Source organism: Protopterus annectens, chromosome 6.part0 (genome assembly GCF_019279795.1).
Source record: "Protopterus annectens isolate FY-2018-M chromosome 6.part0, PAN1.0, whole genome shotgun sequence".
In the NCBI taxonomy this organism is placed as follows: domain Eukaryota; kingdom Metazoa; phylum Chordata; order Ceratodontiformes; family Protopteridae; genus Protopterus; species Protopterus annectens.
Genome location: NC_056737.1, coordinates 1,032,088,675 through 1,032,116,043, shown reverse-complemented (window position 1 = coordinate 1,032,116,043; position 27,369 = coordinate 1,032,088,675). Strand labels below are relative to the sequence as shown.

Below are 27,369 nucleotides of genomic sequence, written 5' to 3'. Positions count from 1 at the left end.
GTTTCACTGGGATGACCTTGCAGTCACTGATTTTACCTTAGTGCCCTTTCCTTACTAGGTGGAAGTCTATCTGAGTTGCATGTTGGCATCTCTTCTTGTGACTATCTCACTTCCTGAACCATATATTGACCACCATCAAGCCATTTGCCATACAGAAGTCTACAATGGTTTCTCCTTTTTTCTTGTTTCCCTGCTCATGTGGATCCAGGCTGTCCTCATATCTTGTTCCATCTTTCCCGAGATGTGCATTCAGGTCACCCATAATCACCACAGTTCATGATCTTCTAGCAGGTTCTGCAACTGCTGTCTGAATGCATTATTTTTACTCACTGTCACAACCCTGCTGTGGCTGCGGGGCATAGGCTGAAGTTATAAATAGTGTCCTATCCCTACCGTAGAGTCTTAATTGCCATCAGTCTGTCACTAATTCTGATGACATCCGTCATTGTCTTCTGGAGCCTCTCCTTTACCACAGCTCCCCCACCATTTCTAGCCTGTCCTCCTCCTAAGTAGTAGACTCTGGATCCTAATCCAAGTGGCTTTGCTGCACTGCCCTTCTTCTTGTCTCCTGAATACAGAGAGGCTTTTCAACCTCCTTCTTACCACCATGTCATCCACTTCTAAACTATGTCCTGTCAGTGAACCTATACTGAGTGTAGCAATTCTTAGTTCATTGTTGATTGTTTTTTGTGTCCAGGTTTTACTCAACGGAGTTATCCCAGTTAACCCAGGTTGGGCAGCTGAACACTGGCCAGCCAACAGCTTATTCATTCAGGGTAGCTTGGATTTATGGCAGGCACACACTGGCTGATAGGGTAATGTACAACCCTCCCACCATTAGCATGGGTCCTTGCCATAGGTCAACACATCCAAATAATCTATAGCCATTTTTCCACCACTGAGTGGCTAGCCCAGACATGGCACACAGTCTGTGATCCATATTCTCCTATCTAGAGAGATACTGTGCACCACAGTTGATGCCCAAAGCAGTTGATGTATAGATCTCTTCCTCTCATAGGCACCATCTAGAAGTCTGTGTTGCTGCCTATTCATTGTTGGGTGAGTTTTTGAGGTGGAAACTGAATGTTTTGGAGAGGTGAGAGATGGAGGGGAACCTCACACAGAGAGAACATGAAAACTCTATATAGGCACTGGCTGGAGGTCAGGCTCAAACCATGCACCTTGTGCATGGGAGGTAAGGACCTTAACCATTAAGGCAGCTAGTCGTTATATGCATTCTTCATCATTTTATAATGCTGACTTTTTACTCTGAATATACTTCATTATTCCAGTCTATAAGTATATGATACATAGGTTCTTCTGATTTCTGTACAGCTGTTAAGTTAACCATTTTTCTAAATGCCTTGACAGCACTTTCTTATATACTCCAGTTTTAACTGTCTAAGCATCATTTATTTCTACATGCTACTAGTATGCATTATATTGGAGGATGCTATTCCCTAATTGCGACTTCTTGTGTCTCTCTCAACAGTTATTTAGATAGGAATCTTTTTGAGATCTATAATTGTTTGATTTTGTTTGGAGGCTCCCTCATGTTTGTCTGCCAGTTAATATTTATAGGCATATCTCATATACTATGCCACTTTGTCCTATGACTGGTTGTTTGTCATAGAGATTGAGGAACATGTATTTGTGTGTGTCCAAGTTTAGCCCCTCTGGAGGACTCTGGCTTGGCATTATTAGTTGCTGCTGACTTTGCCTCTAATGGAAGAAAAGATGTTTTATGGTGACATCAGTTTTTTTTTGTTCCTCTGTGCTTCAGGAATCTGACTGTTGCTTACAACTATGTTGCACATTTGGAAGTCTAGGTGATCTATGCTGTCAGCCAGTTTTAGCTGATGCTTTGTGAGACATTAAGAGGTCTCTGTGATTTTGGGGTTGGGGGTATTTGCTGTGATGCTTCATGTATTTTGCCTGTGTGAATGATTTATATATATATATATATATATATATATATATATATATATATTTTTTTTTTTGTTTTGTTTTAGCTTGCTTGTGTGTGCTATATCTTTTTTTTGCAGGTTTCTTTTGTTTCTTAGTCTGTTATGCTGTTATTGGTCTGTTTTGTATGCTGCTGTAATTGTTTATTGCTTTGTTGACTCTTCAATAAACCCTAATCGTATGCATCTGCTTTATATTGCACTAGATGATACATTTTGTGCACTATACATTGGGGAAGGCACAATGGAAGAATGTTTTTACTTGCTTAGTCTAAAGATTCATTAAAAATGCCCAGCCTGCCCTCAGGATATAAAAAGTAAAAGATCTTGACAAATTCCATGACCAATGTTAACATTTTAAAAGTTACCAATAATTGGATGTAACATATAACCAAATATCAGGTCTATATTAGAACATTGAATATTTAACAGTTCGAATCACTAAAAGTCGACCTTTAGTGATCGAACTGTTAAAACATCGAATGTTCAGAAAAAAAAAATAAAAACAACAAAAAAACTAAACGGTGTAGGCAGGGGGGCAAGCCACCCTGCACCCCCGTTACTTAAATATACCAACTCCGAGACCGCACTACATTGAAGTAAATGGAAATCTGCCCTTACGGAGTATTTCCGTTTACTTGTTCGATGTTCTGCAGTTTTGCTATTCTCGTGTCGACAATGTCAGATTCAACATGGTCAGCTTTCGAGAATTTAATATAGACCCCCAAATATCCTTGTACTTACATAGACTACAATGATAAGTATTTGTCATCTGTCCACTGGGAAATAGAGATGTAATTAAAATGGAGAGGACAAAGAAAGGTTCAATAGATGTGAAACTGCATGCTGACAACATTATAAACAATAGTCCACAAATGTAAAAAAGGCTGCTGAGGCAAGACTCCAGGATTTCAAAAACAATATAACTTCAGACAATGGTAGCTAGCAATGTTGTCTTTAATATAACACAAGTGCTTTCACACAAAGCTTCTTCAGGTGTATATACAAAGTGATAAAACACACCTTTTTAAACACATGAACTACATCACATGACTTTTATCAATCAAATTTAAAGGTATAAACTTGCATTAAAATATATTGTATAACAAAATGTAAACACATACAATACTGAAAAACTATACTTTAAAAACATGCATTAAAAACATGAAAGTATTGTGAAAACTTTAATCTATATATAAAACAGGACTACCTATGTAAAGCTCTTTTGCCCAGAACTGGTTTCATGGGCACGGATTCATTAAGCCCATGACCATGGTTTGCTCTAAGCATAACTATCCATTTCGCCTCCATCTCCTCTGTTCTAGCCCTTATATCTCCACCCCTTAAATTCTCATAAGTTCTACATACTACCATGAACTGAAATTTATGTTGCTCGCCCATGCTTAAAACATGCTTTGCTAGGGCATTGACACAAGACCCTTTCCTAATGTGGTAAATATGCTCTCTAATTCTTTCTTTTAAAGACCCATCTGTCTTACCTATATAGAATTTATTGCATAATAAACAACTGGCCAAATAAACTACATGTAGTTTCACATGTGGCACTAACCCTAATGTCAAAGATTTTGCCAGTGTCTGGATGTTTAAAAAATACTTCTTTACTAATGTATGCACACTGTGCACATTTACCACAAGGTTTAGTTCCAACAACAGCCTTCTCATTGACTATGTTTCTAACATTACATAACCTACTCCTCAGATTCTTTTTATTCCTATATGTGAATTGGGGTTTCATTCCTATCAATCCACAAATCTGTGGATCTGTTGCTAGAATTTTCCAATGTTCATTAATAATGTCTGTGTACCTCTTGACATCTCTTGAATAAGGCACACAAACGTTAAGCTTATTATCTTTCCTACTTTCTTCCCTGGAGGCTACTTCCGAAAAATATGGCCTTGCTCTTGTCTCCCTTAACTGTCTAACTACAACTGCACTATTCTGGATCACATTTGAATCTAAAAGTTCACTACTAGTTTTACCCATTTGCTTAATAAATTCATCATGTTTAACACTCAACCTAGAGGCTCTAAACATTCTTAAAAACATGTCTAGGATGCATGCTGTCTCTAGATAATAGATTGTTCACATGACATTCTTTTCTAAATAATCTCGTAGAAATTCTATCTACACCATCCTTCTATATAAAAACATCTAAAAAACTAATACCCACCTCTGAATAATTCAGGGTAAATTTCAAAAACTGTGTTGACTTATTAATGTACTCAACAAATTCCATTAATTGTGCTACAGTTCCCTTCCACAAAAGAAAAAGGTCGTCTACATATCTTCTATAAAATACAATCAAATTGCTGAAGGGTCCTTTCAATATATGCTCTGATTCCCATACCAACATAACAGCGTTTACATAACTGTTAGAGCATGAACTCCCCATCGCAACACCATTTTTTTGCCAATATATATGATCTTCGTATAAAAAGACATTGTTCGTGAGTACAATACTCAACAATTTTTGAAATAACACAATTTCATCTGCACTAAATGCTCCAAATTTAACCATCAATTCCCTTAAAAAATCAACACCTACCTCATTGGGAATAACAGTAAATAAAGAAACGGCATCCAAAGTAACAAAAATAAATTTCTCTTTCACAACACCTTGATATAAATCATGTAAAAAGTGCTCTGTGTCTTTTAAAACATATACAGACAAATCAACCATAGGTCTCAATTTCTTCTCTAAAAAGATTGAAATAGGTTCAGTGCACCATCCACCACCTGAGACTATTGGTCTCATGGGTGGTCTACTGGAATTTTTGTGCAATTTAGGTAGCCCTTGAATCTTAGGTATGATAAACTTATACAATGTAAAATATCTAACTAATTCACTGTTCAATAAATTAATATGTTCCATATATTTAATCTGTCTATTAACAGTTTCAGCCATTGTGTTCACTTGTGCTGGTGTAATTATTTAATAAAATTTATCATCATTTAACATTTCATACATTAATGCATCATAATCTGTCCTATCCAATAACACAATCTGGCCTCCCTTGTCTGCTGGTCTAATGACCAGATTGACATAATTTTCTAACTGCTGCAAAGCTTTAAATTCATCTGTCAAGATTATACCACTTACTTCTATATTCACAATCGTTATACACTTTGTATATATCAGAAATGCATATTTGTTCAAATGCATTGATAAGTGCACTTTGTTTAGGAACAAAGGTACTAGGTTTTCTAAAGTTAAAATCATATTCTTCTTGCTTTTGCTGAAACATATGTTTGAAGGTTAAATTTCTTGTAAACATTTTTAAATCAGATACAATGTCTGTTATACACATATCAATATGGGTATAAATGATAAACCTCTTTTTAATACATTAAATTCTGACTCAAATAAATTACGTTTGGATAGATTAGCTACTAGTGTCTTACTTGTTGAAATGCCTTCTTTATCGTATATGTATTGTTCGTCTCCCCGTCGTACTTCCATGTTTTTAATGCATGTTTTTAAAGTATAGTTTTTCAGTATTGTATGTGTTTACATTTTGTTATACAATATATTTTAATGCAAGTTTACACCTTTAAATTTGATTGATACAAGTCATGTGATGTAGTTCATGTGTTTAAAAAGGTGTGTTTTATCACTTTGTATATACACCTGAAGAAGGTTTGTGTGAAAGCGCTTGTGTTATATTAAAGACAACATTGCTAGCTACCATTGTCTGAAGTTATATTGTTTTTGAAATCCTGGAGTCTTGCCTCAGCAGCCTTTTTTACGTTTGTGGACTTGTGTTTTTTATCTGCGGAGGTACCTGGCGTTTTTTGTGCGTTGTTTGTAACATTACAAACAATGATAAAATGTGCATACAGGCAATGCAAAATCGCTGTCATTATTTATTTGTGTATTTATTTACATTTGCTGAATAGGTTAACCCAGCTGGGATAAGTCCACTTTCAGAAGGGGATCCGCATCTGACTTTAGAAAGGAAAAAAGTAATTACAATCTCAGCCCTACATATAAATAAATACATAGTATGCAGACTATAGTATATAGACCGTGCTTCCTCAGTTCTTGGTCCCTTACTGTGCAACTCTCTTCCTTCTTTTCTTAATGATCATTCCTCTTACCCTATTTTCTGATCAGAAATAAAAGAACATTTCAAGACTCTAGGAAAATGCAACTGCTCTCTGGTCATATAACTTAACCGCTTCATTCCCTTCTTCAGTCTACATACCTCACTCTGACTCTGGTTTTGATTGTGATTCTTTCAGCATGCCAACTCTGACTTTACTCTCTCTCTATATATATCTATATTTATATATATCTATCTATATCTATATCTATATATATATATATATATATATATATATATATATATATATATATAAGTGTGTGTGTGTGTGTGTGTGTGTAAAATGCATGTATATACTGTGTTTTTTCAGTCACTCTGTAGATAATGTCATTTATCTATTGCCTTTATTCCCTCAAGTCAACTATAATATTCACTTTCTATATAATATATGAATATATTGCATTTTGTCATTCTCTCTGTATATAATGTCATATAGCTGTTGGATTTTTCCCGAGCTGAAACTGAAATGAGTCCAGAGATCAGTGTTCTACCCAAGTTAACAAATTAAAAATAAAATAAAATAAAATAGAATATATACATGCATCCTTAAGATCTTTATGTAATATGCAGAAAAAAGTAGTTATTCATATATAGATTAGTAATAGAAAAATATTAACTCAATAAGAAAAGAGTTAATTAAAGACATTATTTGATAGGTATTGCCTGAGAGGATGGAAGGTACAAAAAGATGTAGTAATGTAGAAAATTATCCATAAGCTAACATGAAGTAAAGTAAGAGATAAAGACTAATACATGTTATATAGGTATTATTGTAGAAGTGAGTACAGTAAGGTTATATTCATATATGAAGATTAATATAACTATGATAATTACTTTGTTTATCTTCTAGGAGGAACTGGTTTATGACCTTGGTGTTCTTCATAGTAAATTGTATTAACTGACCATGTTATTTAAGTAATGGTTAAATACAAGGGCCAACATTAAGCAGGTATATAACTTGGCATCCAAACTATGCTGCTCTATGCCCTTCCAATAGCTAGTGCAAACATATTCTTAAGAAACTGAAGCCTCTTATAGCCATCCTTATTGACCATTAAATCAAACTCATGTACAATTGCAAGGAAGGCATGTTGCTTAAATATAAAATGGAATCTACCATGTTCAACTACAGCAAACCATCTTTAGAGGCATCCCATCAAAGTTAAATCCAAGTACATAATCTAAGTTTAAAGGAAGTATCAAATGAATCACATGATCCTCCCTAACCAATAAAATACTTGTCTCCGTTCCCTCTTTTCTTCCTAAAGTTACAGTGTATTTTAAAACATGTTAAAGAAATATAACCAAGTACTAACCAATCAGAAATGTTACTTTCTATCTGAAATTGTATAGTGTTGCTGACAAAACTTCTATTATAATTCTTCTAAAATAAAAACATATTTCTATAAATAAGAAAATCATGGCTACTAGAAGCAACAGTAAAATACATTAAATGCTAAATACTGTTTGTTTTTCCTAGTAGCCATGATTTTCTTATTTATAGAAAAATACTATAGCATTTAAGATAGAGAGTAACATTTCTGATTGACAGTTCTTGGTTATATTTCCTGAACATGTTTTAAAATATACTGTAACTTTACGAAGAAAAGAGGGAACAGAGACAAGTATTTTATTGGTTAGGGATGATCATGTGATTAATTTGATATTTCTTTTAAACTTGGATTGTGTACTTGATTTTAATTCTGATGAAGTTATATTGAAAATAAAAAGAACAAAAGCACTTAGTTAAAACTTATGTTTGGGACTCCTTCCATACTTGCTTTTGTAGGATTGTTCAAAACTGACTTTTTTTAATTCTACTCCATTTTTTGTTGTTCTGATCTTTAAGGCATGCTACAAAGCTAGAAAGAAAGTAAAATATGAATATATGGTAAGTTAACCTACTGGTAGATGAAGATTGAATTCTCGAGTGTCATTTGCCCAAGGTTCCACAGGCCAAAGGATCAGGACTCTTCCATAAAAAGTCGTTGTCAGTGAGTTGTCCCAGCAGTGATGCCCTTTTCTGGGAAGAAATTTCCCCCTTCTTTGAGTTGGTACAACCATGGAGATGGTATATATAAGTTCAGGTGGTATGGGGGAGTGGAGTTCTGGGATTCTGATCCACATCAGGATGAACTTCGGCCACTCATGGTGGACACTGTATGATAAGTAGCAAATATACACAGTGATTAGGTAGTATATTAATTCTCAAATGTAAATCCCTTGTCAGAAGACAGCTATACTAAGTAACCCTGAAAAAGGTGAATTTTTTTGTTTGGGTTGAGAAGCATGCTTTCTTGAATTTTTGCTGATCACAAAAGCCTCTGATAAAAATGTTAAAAACGTTGTATACCTAATGTCAGTTGCTATGAAGCACTTCATTGCAATTAATTTTGCCCATATAAAATTACTGAGTTCCAGCATATTGCATCCTGTGTGTTTCTAATTTACATTTCATTGTTTCTACCCAGAATAATTTTATTGAATTGCAGCAATATAGTTCATGTCTGGTTCTGCACTGCACTTCATTCACAGGTAATCGTCTAACTGGTATTAGCATTTTATTTCCAAGTCTGCTCTGCCCTTTGGTTTGTTTAGCCAGAAAAACCATGATGTGTGGCAACATCTTGTTTCTTACAGACCCTCCGCTGAAGCCTATTTATCTAAGGACCAGCACTTTCCATTTCCGTTAACGTTTACTATCACAATTTTAGGTCTATAAAACTGGTAAATCTATATAACCATTCATAAGAACTGAGAGAGAGAGCAATATAATTGACTTATTCATCAAACAAGCTTAAAGAAGCTAAGCACATGCTCTCATGGATTTTTCCTTAAAATAGAGTCTACAATCAATAGACAAGTAAATACCACTATATTATTCTGAGACAGGCCTTACCCAGCACCTTGTTTACTGTTCACAGTATTACATATGTTATGTTGTATTACTTCTAGCATACATATAAATTATATTGCACTTCTCCCCTTGGTAGCCCTGATGTGTTATATCATCTATACTTCTCATCCTCTTAAAGCAAGAAATCTGGAAAAATGTGGCAAAGGCTCAAAAATAGGGACAGTTTTTAAATATTGCTCTTACAAACTTAGAAAGTTGTTAGAATAGCAGGTTTTGCATTAGCATGATTTTTCTGAAGAGTATGAAGTCTTAAACTCAAAGCTGAGAGGTATGACATCATCTCATTTACCTCCTAGATCTTAACTTCTAACATTTTACAGGAAACTCAAAACCCAGACACTGTTACAAAGTACTGCAAAAATGGAGTACAGAACTATAGCTTTAGATGATACATTTTTTTTTAAAACACAAGTCTGAATCCAAATGTCAGAAAATCCAGTGGTTCAAAAAACACATTCAGCAACTATGTACCACAGATTCAAAACTGCACACTAAACAAAGATATAATTCTAAACTTAATTCTAACTGTAATGTTAACCCTAACATTAACTGTTAACACTAATGGTAAGCAAAACTCCAAACTCCTTTGCTTAGGTATATGTTTGTTTATCTCTGTTATTATATATGATTCCTGTATATTCACAATGACTGTATAATTTAGCAAAAATTCACAAATGTGTGTGGGTATATCACTATTTACCCTTTGAGTGGTGCAGTTTAATTATGAGGGCAAAGCCCAAGTGGCTGAACAAAGGCAACTGTTTGTAAATCCTGATATACTCACACATAGGAGTGGATTATTGCTATTATGCAAGGATATTGGCCCCGATTCAAAAAGACTTGTTCTCAGTGTAAGTGACCATTTACACTGAGAGCATGCGTTTTGGAATCTGGGCCCCATAGTAAGCCTGTTTATAGATAGGCCTTGTACTGAAGTAAGTCACTTACATGGAGAGCAGGTCTTTTGAAATCACGGCAGCCTTACACTGAGAGCAACTCTTTTGGAATATGGCCTATTATTAAAGAAAGAGATTGTTTACCTTTCTAAAATAATGCCACTGTATAATGTGACTTTAGTGCTGTCCACTTCCTGAATTGCATACTGATGTAATGCACATGCATACCTACATCTGCACAGTAAATCAGTACAGTGTCTGAGAATGGAATGGATAGTTTCTCTCTCTCTCTCTCTCTCTCTCTCTCTCTGCCATTTCTATTTATATAAAATTTCAATAGAACGGGCTTTGACATCATACAGTTTCAGAGTAAGTATGGAACTGTGATGTCTTGTGTTATTGACTGACAAAAATCAAAAAAGATTTAACAGAAAATCAAAAAAAGTACAGGGTACAGGACAAAAGACGTAGGTAAATATAGGACATTCTGCAAAAAAGACGGAGTATTGAGAGGTACGGTTACAGGTAGTATGAGTGACCATATTTCTAGTAGTCATAAATCTTAACTATTCAGACTTTTGTAGAACATCCCTTATGTTCCTTTTGCCCTGTCGAACGTAAAATGTTTCATTAGTCCACTAAAACAGCATATCCCAATAGATAGCTGTCTGCTGAACAGGACTTTAACAGCTGGACATTTTTCTATTGAGATATGCTTGATTTACAATGGTAACACTGATTAGGTATTCCAGTCAGCACTTTTGAATACTAATTGCCATTTATTTTATAATTATATATACCTTACCACCTGCAATATATCTCTGTAACTGTCAAACTTTAATACTTTCCCAGACTGAGAATGAAATTTGTCATTTGTGATCATTCTGCCCTGTTAATAAATTTTACTAACTCCAACCAAAATTACAACTCTAACTTTAAAGTCACTCTTCCCTACAACTAATATACCACTGACATGCAAACACAAGTTATCTCACACAATATAAACATTTGTGCACAAAAACTTTTGACTGCATTTAACTTTCTGTATTACACATTTGAATGTATTGAGTTGCAAAAATTGCATATGAACCAAGATTATCCAAAACAAGTCTCTATTTCTAATACGACAAATAAAATGAACCTGCTATATTTTCAGCTGAGCTGATTTAATGCAACTTATGTTGAGATCAGAGGTGTAATTTGTAAGCACAGACTGGTAATAAGCATTCATTAACATAACTAACACACAGAGTTAAGAAAAAGGTTAGTTGCCACAGTAATATGTAGGTATGATACAGAGGTGTGCAAAACCTTGTATGCAAAGGAGTGACATGGAATTATGCCTCTCCTACAGGGAATGATGCCTCTCCAACAGGGAACTATGCCTCACCATCAGAAAGGGTAATGTTGGATTTACATGCTGTTAGCTAATGTACCGCTGGTTTATGATATAGCACATCTCCATAGAGTGTTAGTGCTATTGCAGGTTTCTGTTATAAATATGGTTCATTGGGAGATTAAAGCATGATCCCACCCCACAGCCCTCACCTAGTCCCTATCTGTCTCCTATTCCTCAGAAGCTGGGTTCATGAACTACATGCAGCATATCAGGTCATTATCACAACACTAGGCACAGGCAATATGTGATGAACATTCTTATTGAATACTAATATAAAAAGTATTCATGAACTACAGTTATTTTGCAGAGATAAACATTAAGCATAACCAGGCTGAGCTTTAGGACAAGTAGTTTATAAATCCAGATGTATACTGTATTACAATTATAAAAATTTGCACCGGTATATATTTTTTTCCCATTTAAAGCAATTCAGGCTGCTGTTTACAATACCACAAAAGTCACATTTATGTGTCTCCTAAGTAACAATCCAGCTAAGAATGTCAAGCTTGTTGATTTTGATATAAGTGAATATTTGTCTTAAAAATCCTATGCACATTTAGTTTTACTATGTGAAATTTGATAAGTCACTTAAAAAATACTTAAGACTTCATCTTAAGTAGGTCAGCCTGATCTAAGCTTTTGTGCCATTTGCTATACATCTTCTTTGTATTCGGTAGTAAAACTATTTATGCAATGAAGTTTTTAATCTTTGTAGTCAGTGGTAAAAGATTTGTGCAACCCTAGTATTGTATCGACAACTCAAAGAAAGGAAAACTCTGTTCCTTGTCTGGGGATTGAACCCAAGACCCCCTACACTTCATGTGGATGTCACTGATAGAAGACCAGTGAGGAGTCCCAGGGTAGTTAGGTACCTGTTTCCCTCAAAATCAGTTTTCCCTTTCAACTAGAAAAGCAGCATGAAAGTCCTGGGTTCAATTCCCAGTCAGTTTTTGACAGAAAAAGGAATGTGTTAGTCAGAGGTATACATGCTAATTTTACATTTTACAATACACTGTGGTGATGGCATGGGATTTTTACTGGCAATTATAACTGTAGGCCAAACATATAAAATGAAAGCAATTTTAGCAGATTGCATTTAAATCTCAGTGCATCAGTCAACAAGGCAATACTGATAATGTCTCCAGAAGCAATATAAGAAGCTAATGATTCATAGCATTGTCACTGTATGTACATGCCAACATAGAGCACGTTATAAAGACAAAGCACCTCAAATTATGGTGTCCAGGCCATGTCTTTTTATGGCAAAAGACAGCATTTGTAGGAAAAATAACCATAGGCTGAAAAAATCATATTGGTAGGGTAGGCTCCATCTGGTAATTTGTGAGTATAACAAATGACAAAACAATGAGCAGACAGGTGATCCGCTGTGGTGACCCCCTAACCAGGAAAAGCCAAAAGAAGAAGAAGAAGAACAAATGACAAACCAACCTAACCATCTAGACTGTTAAAGAGTTGTTAATAGTGCATAAAATACCAAAAAATAATGAAGTATAGGAAATTCTAGTGTCTCCTGTGGTTGAATGTTTCTTTTGGATCGTCTGTTCTGGATTGTCTATATTGTAGGATTAAATTGGTGTTTTCTTTCCAAAGTTGTTCATTCTAAGTGATCTAAACTGCTCTGAATTACATGATAGAAAAGGGAATTTTTTGAAAAGTAAGAGAAAGTGAATTTACAAGAAGAAATGAATAGTCAGGCCAGTTGAGAGGCTACAGTTTTACGTGAGAATGGTGATAGTAACAGTAAAGCATTAGTGAGATTGGAGACATATTGGAATTGAATCAGAAGGCATTTTTCATCATTTAAAGCATTTATCACGGTTGCTAATTGGATTTGGTAGAAAACTGCAGAGCTGCAAAATTGTCAGTTTTTGATTTTTTGCATAAGCAATAGGGTACCAAGCCGATGTTAACGCAAAAAGCATATGAGGTAATTATCACAGCAAATATATGGGCATGTAGTTTTTATTGATCAGTAGCTGGTCAGATTGAAAAACAAGGCAAAAAGGAAAAATCTAAGGCTGAGTGGTATGTCTGACAGGAAGAAGAAGGGGACTGTTTGGGCTTTGTTAAAATAAAGATGATATTTCGGACTAGGTTTATAAAGACATTCCTGGGAATCAAGGAAACTTATTTGCCACAATTAACTTCCGCTGAAAGAAACATGATAAACTAAGAATAATCCTGATACTGTTTCAGCTGTGGATGGAAAAGCAACAAGTATTGGTGCCAGTTTTGGCACCCTGGAGATTAATATATTCTGGCGTGGAGATTAATATATTCTGGCCTGTAGATTAATATACTCTGGCAGGTTGAGCAATTTTTCTAGATCATGACTTTTCTGAAGTCACGCTGTAGAACAGACAGTTTATGCAACTGATGAAGGAAAAGTGAGTACAAGCTAACTTTCCCAGTGGTGCTGAAAGTATTTTTCCAGAGGACATGCAGATCTGTGAAGCTGGCAATGGCCAAAGGAAATGTATTACCTCAACTGATTAACAGTGATATAAAAGAAATGGAACAGCTTAGCTCTTCCAAGATGGCTGACCCATCTTGTTCTGCAGATGAGAAGGAAGAGCAGGCTGTTAAAGACTCTAAAGAGAAAGTTTGAATAGACTAAAGACGTAGCTGCAGTGGTCCAGTGAGGTTTTCTTAACAAGCTAGGCTGCTGCAAAACATGCAGGTGAGAGTACAGAAATTTGTTATGGGCACTGACAACCATAGTCATCCGGGTCTTCTTTCTTTCTTCTTCTTTAGCCTAGTAAAGTGTTATAAAAGGGATCTGCATTGGATTTATGCTCTGTAAGCAATTTGCCCAACATGAAAGGCTGTAAGCTGTCAAAATAAATGTTGAAGTTACACAGGGACTTTAAATGTGTACATTATCACTTTAAATCAAGACAATCCCATTGTTATGTAATGATCATAGTGCATAGCAGATTACTACTGGAGATGACGCAGTGTACCAGTGAGGAGGACATATAGTAAATACAACAAACAAGAACATTTATATGATTTCTCTTTGAATTCTAATCTGTCTTTAATTGCGGATCAACCAGTGATGTAGAAACTCTTCCTTTGATTTACTTTCATTGCACATAAAAATACAGTATACATGGATTTGAGTGAACAGCACATGGCCAATTGGAAAATGTTCAACAATAGTTCTGCGAATGCGCAGAATTGCGAACACAATGTAGCCGAAAAGCAAAATATCCCCCCCCCCTTTTGACCCATGGTAGCGCTTGTTTAGGTGGTAGAGTGGTCAGAAATGTTGAATGCCGAATTGTTTACGACATTCTGACCGTTCGACCCCTGGAGCTTTGACATATATGTTCGTGGAAACTGGGTTTTGACCATCGGTCGCTCGGTCATATGAATGTAAACCAAAAATACAAATGTTCTTCTTTTCTTGTGCTGACTTTAAGAGGGCTATTATGGTCTAACATGATTTTATTAAAGTTTCTCAATGACTGATTGATATGTTTAATCTGCTTTGTAACACTAATTTGTCAATGACTGACTGATATATTTAATCTATTTTGTAACACTAGATTGTAGTTTATGCACAGATAGGTTTGATATGTATAATAATAAATATATACCTTTGTTGAACTAGCATGGTTTGTTTAGAGGTAAATAACATTCCTTGGCAACTGATTAATTCATTGCATCATTTCAAACATAGCTGTATATGACATTACTTGTAAAGAGGAGTGTACTTATAAATATAGTTATAAATGTAATTATAAGGAATGCAATGGGTAAATAAAAGATTTAACGCTGATATTGATAAAGATAAGTTAGTTGGAATTTAACTTACTGACTGGCAGGCCTGTTATAGATTGAAAGACAAAGGTGTCGAGAATGATATATGGCTTATGGTACTGGGTGCAATTAAATGACCAGATAATGTCATTAAGGCTGACAGTTTAGATCAAGATGAAGAAAACAATATTTGTAGATGTTAAATGTAAAATGTTTGAGGTCAGACTACAGTGATGTACTGGTCTTTTTTACAGGTTGTTCCTGTACTTCTCAGACAGACTTTTGATGATTGCAACCTGAAGGAGCTCTTATAATAAAAATGAATACTGTGTTAAATGGGGTAATTTACTTGTGAGACAGAATGACTACTAATATGATACTTGAGTAATTTAACATTTCTTAAAGACCAGCTGCCCCAGTGTGCATTATACTCCTACAACATGAAGGAAGGCTACGTGAGGCTGAATGTATGAAGCTTACATAGATACAAATATTTCAAGCAAGGGCAATAATGCTATTCTAGCCTGCCAATATACCAAAACAGTTGTTCCCATAACAAGTGTCCAGGCTATTCTTAAAATATCTAAATTAGCACTTGCGTTAATGCAATTTGGTAGTCTATCCCACACATTGGCTACTATCTCAGAGAACCAATCAGTATACTTAATATTCCTATAGAATCTACTACATAGGCTGTCTGATGATTTTCTATTACTTTTTTGATAACCCCAAGCATTCCCAGAGGTAGTTGTTTCCAAATGCCCTATATACCTGAATAAGGTCTCCTCTTAAATATCTATATGAGACACTGTAGTTAAGATATTTAATCTTTCATAATAGTTTACATTTTCACATCCATGAATGCTCTCTGTATATTTCCACTGTACTCTTTCCAGCTTACTCTTGCTTGTTTTCTTGTAAGGACTCCATGTTGTTATTCCATACTCAAGTTTGGGCTAATACAACTAACAAATAATGGCTTCATCATTTCTGATTTCCTAGACTTCAAAAATCTTTTTATACAACACATAGTTCTAAAACTATCACTAACCAACTGGTTGATAAGCAGGATTTACCAATATACCCACGTCCTTAAATTAATCTACATTTTCAATAATTGCATGCTGTGTTAAGTATTCATCTTTCAATTTACGTCTCCCAAATCTCATATGTTTAGTTTTTGACTTATTTATCTGAGTATTACTCTGTGTACACAAAAGGTTAATTTAGTCAAGTTCTTTTGCAGACAATCCCTATTGTAAAACATGTAATTAGTTTACAGTTTACCCATTTTCAAGTCATTTGCATCCAGACTGTAGAACACCTCTGAAAAAAGATAGCTCTGAGAGATACAATCTAAACAACTATGGACCTAGGACAAAGACCTATGGGACACCCTGACAGTAAACAAGAATTTCACCTGTCCAGTTACTGTATGATACTTGCCATGTCTTATTTCTAAGCCATGCAGCTATCCATCATATCAAGGGTACAGGTACATTAATACCTGGTTGTTCTAATTTATTGATCAGTGTTTTGTGTATGACCTTATCAAATGTTGAAGTTAAATCTATATAAATTAAATCACAGCACAATTTCCATGCATAGGTGTTATTATATTGTTACAGAAAATCATGTTACAGGTGGTGATATATCTATTTTCAGCATATGAGGGCTGATATATGGTTTAAAGTCTCAATCTTTCCAGTTATGACAATAATTTATCCAATATAGCTTTCTCCATTATTTTTCCACAACATGAAAGTAGACTTATGGTTCAGTTTAGTTGGGAGGGTGGCCTAATGGTTAAGGTGTTTGCCTTACAAACACAAGGTACATGGTTTGAATCTCACAGGGGATAACTGGCTAGGCTTAAAATGGCTCACAGGGGCAGTTAGCCTAGTACTAACCTATGAACCTATAAGTATGACTCTGAATGTGCTGCTTATTTTCCTTTACCTTAAAGACAGGTTTTACAAATGCATGTCTCCAGTCATGAGGATTCTCTCCATATTTATACAACCTAGTAAATAACGGTCATGATGTCACTCTTTTTTAATTTCTCCAAGTCTTTTGGGTTTCTAATACCATGACAGGAATAGACCCAATTCCTAAGTGAAAGTACAATTAAAGTTCATGAAATTAGTATTGTTTCAATCTTTGATGTCAGCCAAAAGACACCTTCTGCAATTCATACTGGGTTACATGTGTTGGTAAGATATCTAAATATGATTGTAGATTCCTTTTTATAAGACCTGTTGCTCCTACTACTGTTGCAACTGTCTGGGCATCTTTCTTCCACATTGCTCCCGTTTCTGCCTGCAGATCCTGATATTTTATGACTTTGTGTCTCTCTGTACATAAGATACTGTAGTTAATGGTGTGGCGATTTCAATAATCAATCCTACTTTTGTCTTCTTTTCTTGGATCACTATATCCAGTTTTCTAGCATCTGTCTTTTGAACTGTTGGTAATGGATGATCCCATGTGATGCAAACTTCATCATTTCCTATGATGCTTTGTGGCTCATGTTTCCAGTGTTTTTCAGCCACTTCAATACCATGATGTTTGCACAATCCCCAGTGCAACAATCTTGTCACATTATTATGCCTTTCAGTATACAGTCCTTTTGCCATTAGTATGTCACAACCAGCAGTGAGTTATGTGACTGTTTCCAATTTGGTTTTACAAAACCTGCATTTGTCTGTTTCTCCCACATGTTCAATGGACCTTGTAAACCAACGTGTACACAGCCTATTATCTTGGGCTGCCAATACTAATCTTTCCTCTCTTGGTTTGAATTAGCCTCTCCTTAAGCATTCCTGCCTTCATTCCTGATCAACATGAGGTTCTTCCAGATGTTTTTTATACTTGCAACTATATTTATGTTTTTTCTACATTTCTTACCTTCTCATCTGATCCTGCATCTTAAATTCTTTCTTTTGTTTTTGGCACATTCAGTTGCTACCTGATTTTTATCTACTTCTGGTTTGATTTCCATTCCTGCTTGATGCCGATATGCTTCTGCTAGATTAAGCAGAGAATTCATCTTAGATTTATCCTCTTCATGTTTCAAAACTTTCACTATGTGAGGTCAGCAGATATGTGTGGAGTCCCACGATTGCAGATCTATACATGTAATCAATTTCAAGGAGGACCATCCCTCCTTCAGAATGGGGAATATATAATCTTGGTATGCAGTGATTTATATAACTCATTTGGTGAGCATAAAGCATCCTTCTTGTTTTCCCATTTGATCTATCGAGCATGTTTTGGGGCCAGTCAATCACTCCAAAACTGTAAGTTTGGACAGTAACACATCACTTTAAGCTCTTGCTGAAGTGTTCTCAGGTCATTATTACTAATTCCATCTCCTCCATGTAGTTTGTTTGGATCCAGATTCCGTAGTTTTTTCATAATATAATCTAATTTGAGTTCAGTGTCTAAGGTTACCTGGATATCACTAGGATAACTCATCACCCCCCCCCCCCCAATGTGGAGCCAAACTGTTTTGTATAATATATTGTAAATATATCTATAATCTGTTGCATCTGAGATTAAATTTTAGAATGTGCACTCAGTTTATCAATTTGTATGTCTTTACTCCTACCACATATTTTCTTCCATTTTTTTCTTGATCTTGTCTCATGCTATGTTTAATTTGCCTGTCCATCTTGTTTATTTCAGTTCTCAAAGTTGTAGTTTTACATCTTTTTTATTTCTTATATTTTTTTGTAATCAAGTATCTTGTTCTTATGGAAATACATCCTCCTGATGTTGTATGCCTAGAACCTGATGTTAAACATTTTGTTGATTTTTTCCATTCAAACAATTTCTCTTTCAAAACTTGTCACATTCCTTCCACAGTATTTCCACTGAACACATCACTCCAGTTAGTTTTACATAGTGACTGTTTTGGTTCCATATTATTTGTTATTAATCGACTGTGCATTGGTTTGGATCTCAGTTTGGCAGAATATTCTAACAAGAAATTAACCTTTACAGCCCTGCAATCACTGAACATCAATGGTAGTAAAACTTGACAGAAGTAACAGTATTTTCTTTAGCAGCACAAACAGTATATTGATTATATCTAGTAGCTTGATGCAATTAGGTTCATACTCACCGGTGAATGACAACAGAGGGTTAAGATAGGTTGTGTTCTACACTGATTATATTAACGGGCAGACATAACAAGTTTGTGATAAGGGAGCAGTAGCAAGAAATAGGCTGGTGATAGAAAGCATGGCATGTTTGAATTGGAGGGGTACAGTTTCCTAGAATGACTATGAATGGTTGAATTCAATAAAGATGAGGCTACCTCCTCGGCGTCAGAGACCTGAGGTCAATTGAGACTCGAAGACAGCACTCTTGTCAGATACGGAAATGTTAGCGTCATATAACTAGAGATGAATGGCTTATCAAATTCTAACCACTGGATACTTTATATGATTATATTTTGTGGAAAGTGGAATTGATACATACAGAAAAACAAGATATGTATATTTTACTGGGGTGGCAAAGGAGACTAGAATATGGAGCATTACCTTGCGATATGGCAACAGGCTGAGTAATGTATTACTTGAGAGCCGACTGAGGGTATAAATGAAAAGTAGAAAGGAAACATCAGTCAGGCTGTTAAGGTTTAGAAGGAGAAATAGTATTAACTCAGGGTATGTGATTTAGCTGGAGTAGGAGGCTATGCCTTTATGTGAAATATGGGATGGAGACTAAATGTAAGTTTTTATAGTTATTTGTGGAGAACGTCTGTAATAGTAGAGATTGCAGAATATAATTAATGATACTAGGGAAAGTGGCAGTTGTATTATTAATGAATTTGGTGAATAATGAAATAATATTTGTTATACAAGGAGAGGAGGTTTGGGGGACAATAAAAAGGAAAGCATGTAATTAATACATAAGAGCATGAGCAAATCTTTGATTGAAGGAGAATTAGAGTATGATATTGTAATCTCCAATTTCAGAAGTGATGGCATTTAACATAATAAAAGAGGAAGTGTCTGTTAAGTTTTATAAATGGATATGAAGTAACAACTCTATATACATGATTGTTGCTTAAGAAGGAGCAGGTTAACTAAGTTTTTTAAGATTGTATCCAGTTCAGTCTTACTGTTAATGACTGATTGTTTAGAGTTGTACCTGGATTGAATAAAGTTCATGTAAAAGTTGCTTTTGTTTCATTGCTTCTGTTTGTCCCCACTGCCTATTGGGTATTAGTTGCCACTCAGCCAATTGGCACCTTCATTACCCCATCACCAGGATGACAGTCAGCTGACATGGGACATCATGTAAGCAGCCATCAGTGGTGGTTTGAGATTTTTTCATTTCTCTTCCTACCACCTTGTGTTCACCCTGAGACAGACTGGGGTATGGCATGCAAGGGGTATCAATACTGCTCTGCCACTCACATCCCAAACAGGTAATGTCAGCAGGGTTGCTTTCCCCATCTACATGAGGCACTGCACATTTGTTCTCTCAGTTTCCGCCAGGCAAATCAACTTGTGCACTGTGCCCCTGACTGCATTTTCCACCCCTTTAGGAATGGCAGGCCCATCCTCCCTGCTTGTACTGTCAAGCACCTGAGTTGCTACTCAAATTTGGGTCACCTGGGCCTTAGCCAGAGGTTTATCGCTGTATGCCACAAGGATAGGCAAGATCATGTAGAACTGTTGATGGCAACTTAAGTTAATAAAGGTGAACTGTTTTATAAAATAACTATAATAAAATATATGCATCACTGTAGAGATGGTGCAGCATAATTAGTATAAACTGAGAACCATACAGAAAAAACACCACTGAGGATGCAAAATGGTAAAATCAAGGATTTTAATAACAAGACTGAGCATTTTCATCTCTCTAAGGAGGCTTCATCAGATTCTGCTGAAGTCTCCTTAGAGAGGCAAAAGTGCTCAATCTTATTATTAAAATCCTTGATTTTACCATTTGGATCCTCAGTGGTATTTTTTCTGCATGGTTCCTAATAAAATACATGCATGCTTTCAGTTTCTGGATGACACTGTCCTTCAACCAATCTTTTTTCAAATGAAGCAATTCTTACATGGTCTCACTTTTTCAAGCAGCCTTGGAACCAAGTTCCCAGTGACAATGTATTGGCCTTTCCATGACATCTAAATGGTCTGTATTTGCCACGTTTTTCAAAGATATACCAGAAACTGTGGGATCAGCCTTCTAGTTATCTACGGTTTTCTAGTATCCAGTTTGATATAAAGAAACAGACACTTCTTTTAAAACTGAACACAGTAGGACATACATACAGCTTACATGTAGTGTCATCTCATTTTTGTTGTATATTGTATACTTGTGTTATGCATTGTATAGCTTGTGAAAACAGCAGCAAACCTGACAATGCAATAAAAGGTTGACTTGGGGGATTATTTTTTATCTCCTGAAAAAGCATAACTTAACAAGTTCATGTTACATGTCACTGTGATACATATCTTCAATCTGTATTTTCTGTTAATTCCATTTGTGAAAGAGGCTGGTGCCCCTGTTTAACCCTCAGCTCCTTTAGGACTAGCTAGATGGAGGTGTGACAGTCCAAACCCTTCCTTACAAATGGAATTAACAGAAATATTGTCTGCAGATGTGATTATTTCAGAATGTGTGTCCCAAAACATGAACACTTTGTTTTATTAGGCATATAATTAGCACAATTACCTTAAATACAAAAAAAAAAACAATTTGGGTGGGTATTGCAAAATTATGGGATACTGCACATCTTTCTTTGCGATACTTCCCTGATAATTAAAAATAACAAATGTTACAAAATTCTTACATTTCCATCTGCCTTATTTAAGTTATAACTATACATACCATCATCCGAAATCCGGTTGTGCTTTACGTCCAAGAGTTCAAGAGTGTGATTGAACTGCAGGAGCTCCCCCAAGAACATGGAGTCCTGAAGGTCATTTAGGTCATTGTCACCTAAGTACAGTTTCTTTAACTTTCTGTTTATCTTCAGTGCTGACACTGTGAAAAAAAAAACATTAGTAAAGAGATAACTAGCTGACTGAGCTGAAATGTTAATGCCTACATTAAATATGCAATCATTTAACACACCTGGGTAAAAGCACAAAATACACAACATGCCAAGTAAATTTCTTCTTCATATTTACACTCGTATGTGAGATACTGAAAATGTCAGAAAGACAAGGCAATCTTTTCACAAAAATGGTGTATCACTAACAGTTAGTAGATGGTTGAATGTGCATACAGCAAGCCAGAGGTGGGTTGTATATACAGGGTAAGCATATTGCAGTATATCTTTGGTGCAGTTCTTGATTTCTGACTTGGACTTGCTAGCTCTAGTGTGAAGGAAAACTCGATGGTACATGTTATTCTAAAATGGTTAAAAGAATTGAAGATGATAGCATCTGGATAAAGAATTGAAGATAATATATTACTACATAGTTCCATGACGTCTGGGCTTGTTATCTATTCTGGAACAGTATGGCAGTCAATGTACCACATATTTGAAAGTCTTAGGGTAGCTACCCTCTCAATAAAGAGCCTTTTGCAGTCCTTCACCCCTTTGCACTATATCTACAGACTCTGTGGATGGTGAAATGGATACATTTTAAAACAGGCCAATTTCACTGTATATAAGGCAATTATGCTTAAAATACTTTTGTCAATTATATGCTAAAACTCCATTGCAAGCTATAGCTTTTTGTAGCAATTATCACAGATCTTTTCAAACTACCAAAGACTTTTTCTGGTACTGGATGATTTTACATATAACCACAGAAAATGCGAGGTACAATTAGAGCTCTCCACCAGGATTGTAACACTGTCACCAATACCCACGGTAGGAATAAAACCAAGCCAAGAAAAAAGAAAAAAGTGCTTATTGGTTAAGCACTTTTGTCCATATATAATCTGGACTTCATCAGATAAGGCATTATCACAGGTAATCAAAGACTTATTATATTAGAAGGCAATACACAAGAAATGCATGCCTTCTTCACTGACGACAATAGAAACAAAGCATACAACTTACAAGGATTACTGATACAGGTAGGATATCTTTTTTGGAACTATACTTAAACAAGGTGAAATACATGGATATGGTTACTATCCGTCTATTTATCTACCTATCTATCTATCTATCTAGCTATCTATCTATTTATTTATTTATATTAGCTTACTGGGGTAGTCCATTAATCTATATTGACAATTTCAAGCTCAGCCCAGGTGAAATATAAAACATTTCACAAACAAAACAGCTAGAAATGTAAGCAAGGACAGATTAGTTCAGATTCGTTACAAAGAAAAATTGCATCTGCACATTACAGAAAACAAGCAGAATGTAATGTACAATATTTACATTGGTTTATAAATTGTGCCATCCTTCAAACACGTTATGAGAGGAAAAGATAAGTAAAAAGGAGATAGGGATACTATGTTAGGTGGTATGTTTTTTTTGTCTTGGATAAGGAGGTGCTTTGGAGTTGCATCCTGAATTTGAAGTAAGAGTTGATTTCCTTTAGGTCGATGGGGAAGATCATATGTGAACTCTTGGGTGACATACCAACAGTTAGGCAGTTTAGATTTCTAACCTACTACACTACAAGTTTTTTATAGTGGAGTTCTTCAGGGTTTCCAAGCAAGTGAATCCATTGTCCTCTGAATCCACTTCCAAAACAAAACTAATGCATCAGATTTTTGCTTTCAAGCTACTTAGACCTTTACAGATACATGTCCTGCTGGTGAAATCTAAAATTCTCCCTTAAGAGGGGTTCATCTTAGGAGATGCTTTTGACTCAAGAGTGTCCCCTCCATGCTAAAGCAGCCCCCTGGTGCTGGGGGATAAAGTCCTTAGTCCACCCCAGAAAATCCATGTTTGATTACTGGCACAGGCACTGAAGAGGCACTGAAGAGGCCACAGGGAAGAGGATTGTAGTGAAGTAGCAGCAGATGTTGACTCACTGATTGTGTGAGGATGGAGGCAGCCTAAAGGCTTACTGCAATACACAGCATATGGACCCAGCCAGCTCCATGCTGCATGGAAAGTGAGCCACTCAGTTGCACAAGTGCAGAACAGTGAATGTACCTCTTGTACTTCATTAATCCTGAACTAGGGTTCAGCTGAGCCTAGGGGAAGGCTAACACATCTGGAAGATATATGAAATCATGAGAGGAGCTGGGAGCAACTGATGGTCAGCTGTGGCAGAGGGAAAAAGGAATGATTCTTCCATCCTGAAAGCCCACATTATTTCAGACTTTTCTTAAACCAGGCAATTTCATCTAGTCTAAAAGGTTTAAGCTTCTTTTTCTAGCATTGATTCATATAGAACAGCTTTCATCACTACCATTCATACATGGGACTGTACCCTGAAAATAGGATTGTACCCAGAAAACTGACATATTCTAGACACTTGTAATAGGCAAGGGGCTCCTCTACCTGTCCTTGTACTAGACACATAGAAAGCTTCTGAAACCCTCTGAATCAATCCATGTGTCACTATCTGCTTCGGGCCATAAGGCGTTATGACCTGCTTGAAGTGTTAGTGACCTCCATGGAAAAGAGTTATTAGGGTGTAGTGTCAGCAATTACAGTGATCCATTTTATATCAGATAGTCTCCCTAAAAATAAAAGACCGGGAAGGGACTCTTGTGGTCATCATTACTGCTTGTCATAGTGACTGAGCTCTAGGTCATGTCCGTGAGAAAAACCCTGAACCCACAAACATTGTGAATGCCCACAGATATTCTGGCAGCAAGCTGATTTATTTGCTAATAATCTAATATTCTTTCTTCAAACACCCTAAGTGATGGTCCTTCTAAACTAGAAGGCTCTAACCACATCTAGTATGGTATCAGGCTACAAAACTCAATTTTAAGAAATCCATCGTAGTGAACCATAATTCTGTTCTATCAGATAAGGAAACATAGATTCCCTTTTACTTGAGATACCTGGGTAAGACTAGTGCTCCAGCCAAGACTGATAAGAGTACCGTACATTGTACTAATTACTGAAGGACTGGAAGATCTTATTACCCAAAGGACTATGATAAGATCTGACCATTAAACAGGTAGTAATATCTAGGAAAACAATCTTCTGCCCCAAGCCGCTATGTATCTTACAAGTACTTCCTCTGTACATCACAACCTATGCACTTATGCCATGGAATTCCAAAATCTTTAACATCCTCTCTGCTCCTAGCAAATACCTGACTGGAAGTAGAAGCCTTTATCCTATATTATGTGTGTGTGTGTGGGTGGGGGGGGGGTTGGTTCTCTGCCAAAACAAATGCAAAATGGTATACAGTTTTCATCTAGCAGGGCTATGGCTCTGTTTAACATAGATTATATCTTGGAAAACATTTCAGGAAAGCAGTCCAAATCCAGAGGCAGTGCCCCTAGCAATTATAAGTGCCCCCCCCTCCATTGTTTCGGCACAGTGGGACTGTCATTCACTTAGGACTATGGCTATTGAATGTAATTTATGGAGCAATGAAATTAGACTGCTGTATTTTCTAGCAAATATTCCCGGACCAGGATACCATGCCCTTACGTATAAGCTGAGTGACATTGAATAATTTTCTTACTACCTTGGCCACATGTTATTCAAAGGCCAGATTACTGTCTACATATGTTGTCAGGTCCCCAACTACCAGGTCAACTCTTATCACTAGAGTAATTAGCCTGAGTGGCAGTTTTCCCAAAAGACACGATAATGCATTTCTTGGTATAAAGTTTTAATCTATGACTTTGGCAGCAGTCATTTGTCTGTGTTAGAGCCTTTTGCAAGATGTTTGTTTCATGGGGAGAATCTATGGTAGCTCCCAATTTACACTCATCTGCGAACTTGGCCCTTGACATCAGCCTTTACCTCCAGGAAGTAAATGCCAAGTAGAAGCGGTCCCAGTACAGAGCCCTGAGGTACACTGCTGGTGACTATTAAACTATTATATCATGTCCTACTTATACTGTGACCTTTATAAAAAAAACTGTACATGGACTCACACAACATAAAACACACCTGATGCCTGCAATGTGTCCTTCATAACAGCACTACATTTCTTCTAGAGTTTAAGCTTTGCTGTTTTAATGCTGAATTCCTCCTTCACTTCAAGCTATTTGACCCTAGGTAACTTCCTCTTTCAATTGAAACACCTGACATGAGTAAATTGTTTGCTTCAGCTGTAGCTTACAAATGGCACCACTTCTTTTTGTAGAACACATAGCACAATTAGTTTTACAAAACAGTACCTGATGAAGGAAGAGCAGCTAAGTGAAAAGTTAGGAAAAAGTTTAGGCTTACCTCACAAATGAGACTTGTAACTTTTATTCCACAAAGCCTGTGTGTCTCTAATCTAAAACAATTATGAGTCAAAGCAAATTCCATCAATTTACAGATGTAAGCCATTTGTTGTATTTTTAGATATAAAAAAGCTTTTATTTGCAACAAGGTACAGCAATGGGAGCATGTTTTGCACCTATATACCTGTTTCAACAAGACGAATATCATATAATCTTGTATTATAGGTTTATAGATGATTTGTTATTTTTTTATAGAAGCAAAGGAAAGTAGTTTAATTGAAGATTTTTTGGAATACTTACAGAATAATTGATTTGGTTCTAAATTTACTAATCAAATGGATGTGCATCATATTTCTTTTTTGCACATTAATCGTTTTGTAGATGAATTTAATAATACTTTTTCTAAGATTGTGCGAAAAACAATGACTTCAAAAAACCTTTTTGCACTATAATAGTGATCATCCAAAATTTTTGAAGACTCCCTTCCTTATAGTCAATTAGTAAGAGCAAAACGTTTATGTATGAAATTCTCTTATTGTTATAAGAAATTAAGTATATTATGAAGAAGCTGTATGGAAGGGGTTATATGAAAGAGGTTTTATTTAATGTAGTTTTAAAGTTCTGTGGGGAGAAACTGAAGTTGAATCTTAATAAGAAAAATAAAGGGGTGATGTTATTTAGTAATACCAAGGGATGAAAGAATAATATGTATGGTCCTATTTGTGCTTTTATCCATATGTTTTTAACCTATAGGATGGTCACTATTGTAAGAAAGAATTGTCACATCTTATAAATGGATGAGGAATTAAAAATGTTGCTTCCAAAAGAACCTAAGTTTGCGTATAGAAGGGATAGTAGTATTGGCAATAGGTAACAGGGTGGGAGTTTGGCATAATGGTTAGGGTGTTTACCTTACAAACACAAGGTGCATGGTTTGATTCTCACATGGGGTAAATGGCTAGGTTTAAAATGGCC

General features: G+C 35.8%; 1 protein-coding gene across 1 annotated transcript in view; it reads right to left on the bottom strand.

The window, feature by feature from the left end:
• Nucleotides 1-27,369, bottom strand: part of LOC122804663 (protein phosphatase 1 regulatory subunit 37-like) — a 1,708,176-nt gene that overhangs the window by 1,085,980 nt on the left and 594,827 nt on the right. Inside the window, exon 7 of the mRNA XM_044074645.1 lies at nt 21,943-22,098. Coding sequence (XP_043930580.1) covers nt 21,943-22,098 — 156 coding nt within the window. The remainder of the gene's footprint in view (nt 1-21,942; nt 22,099-27,369) is intronic.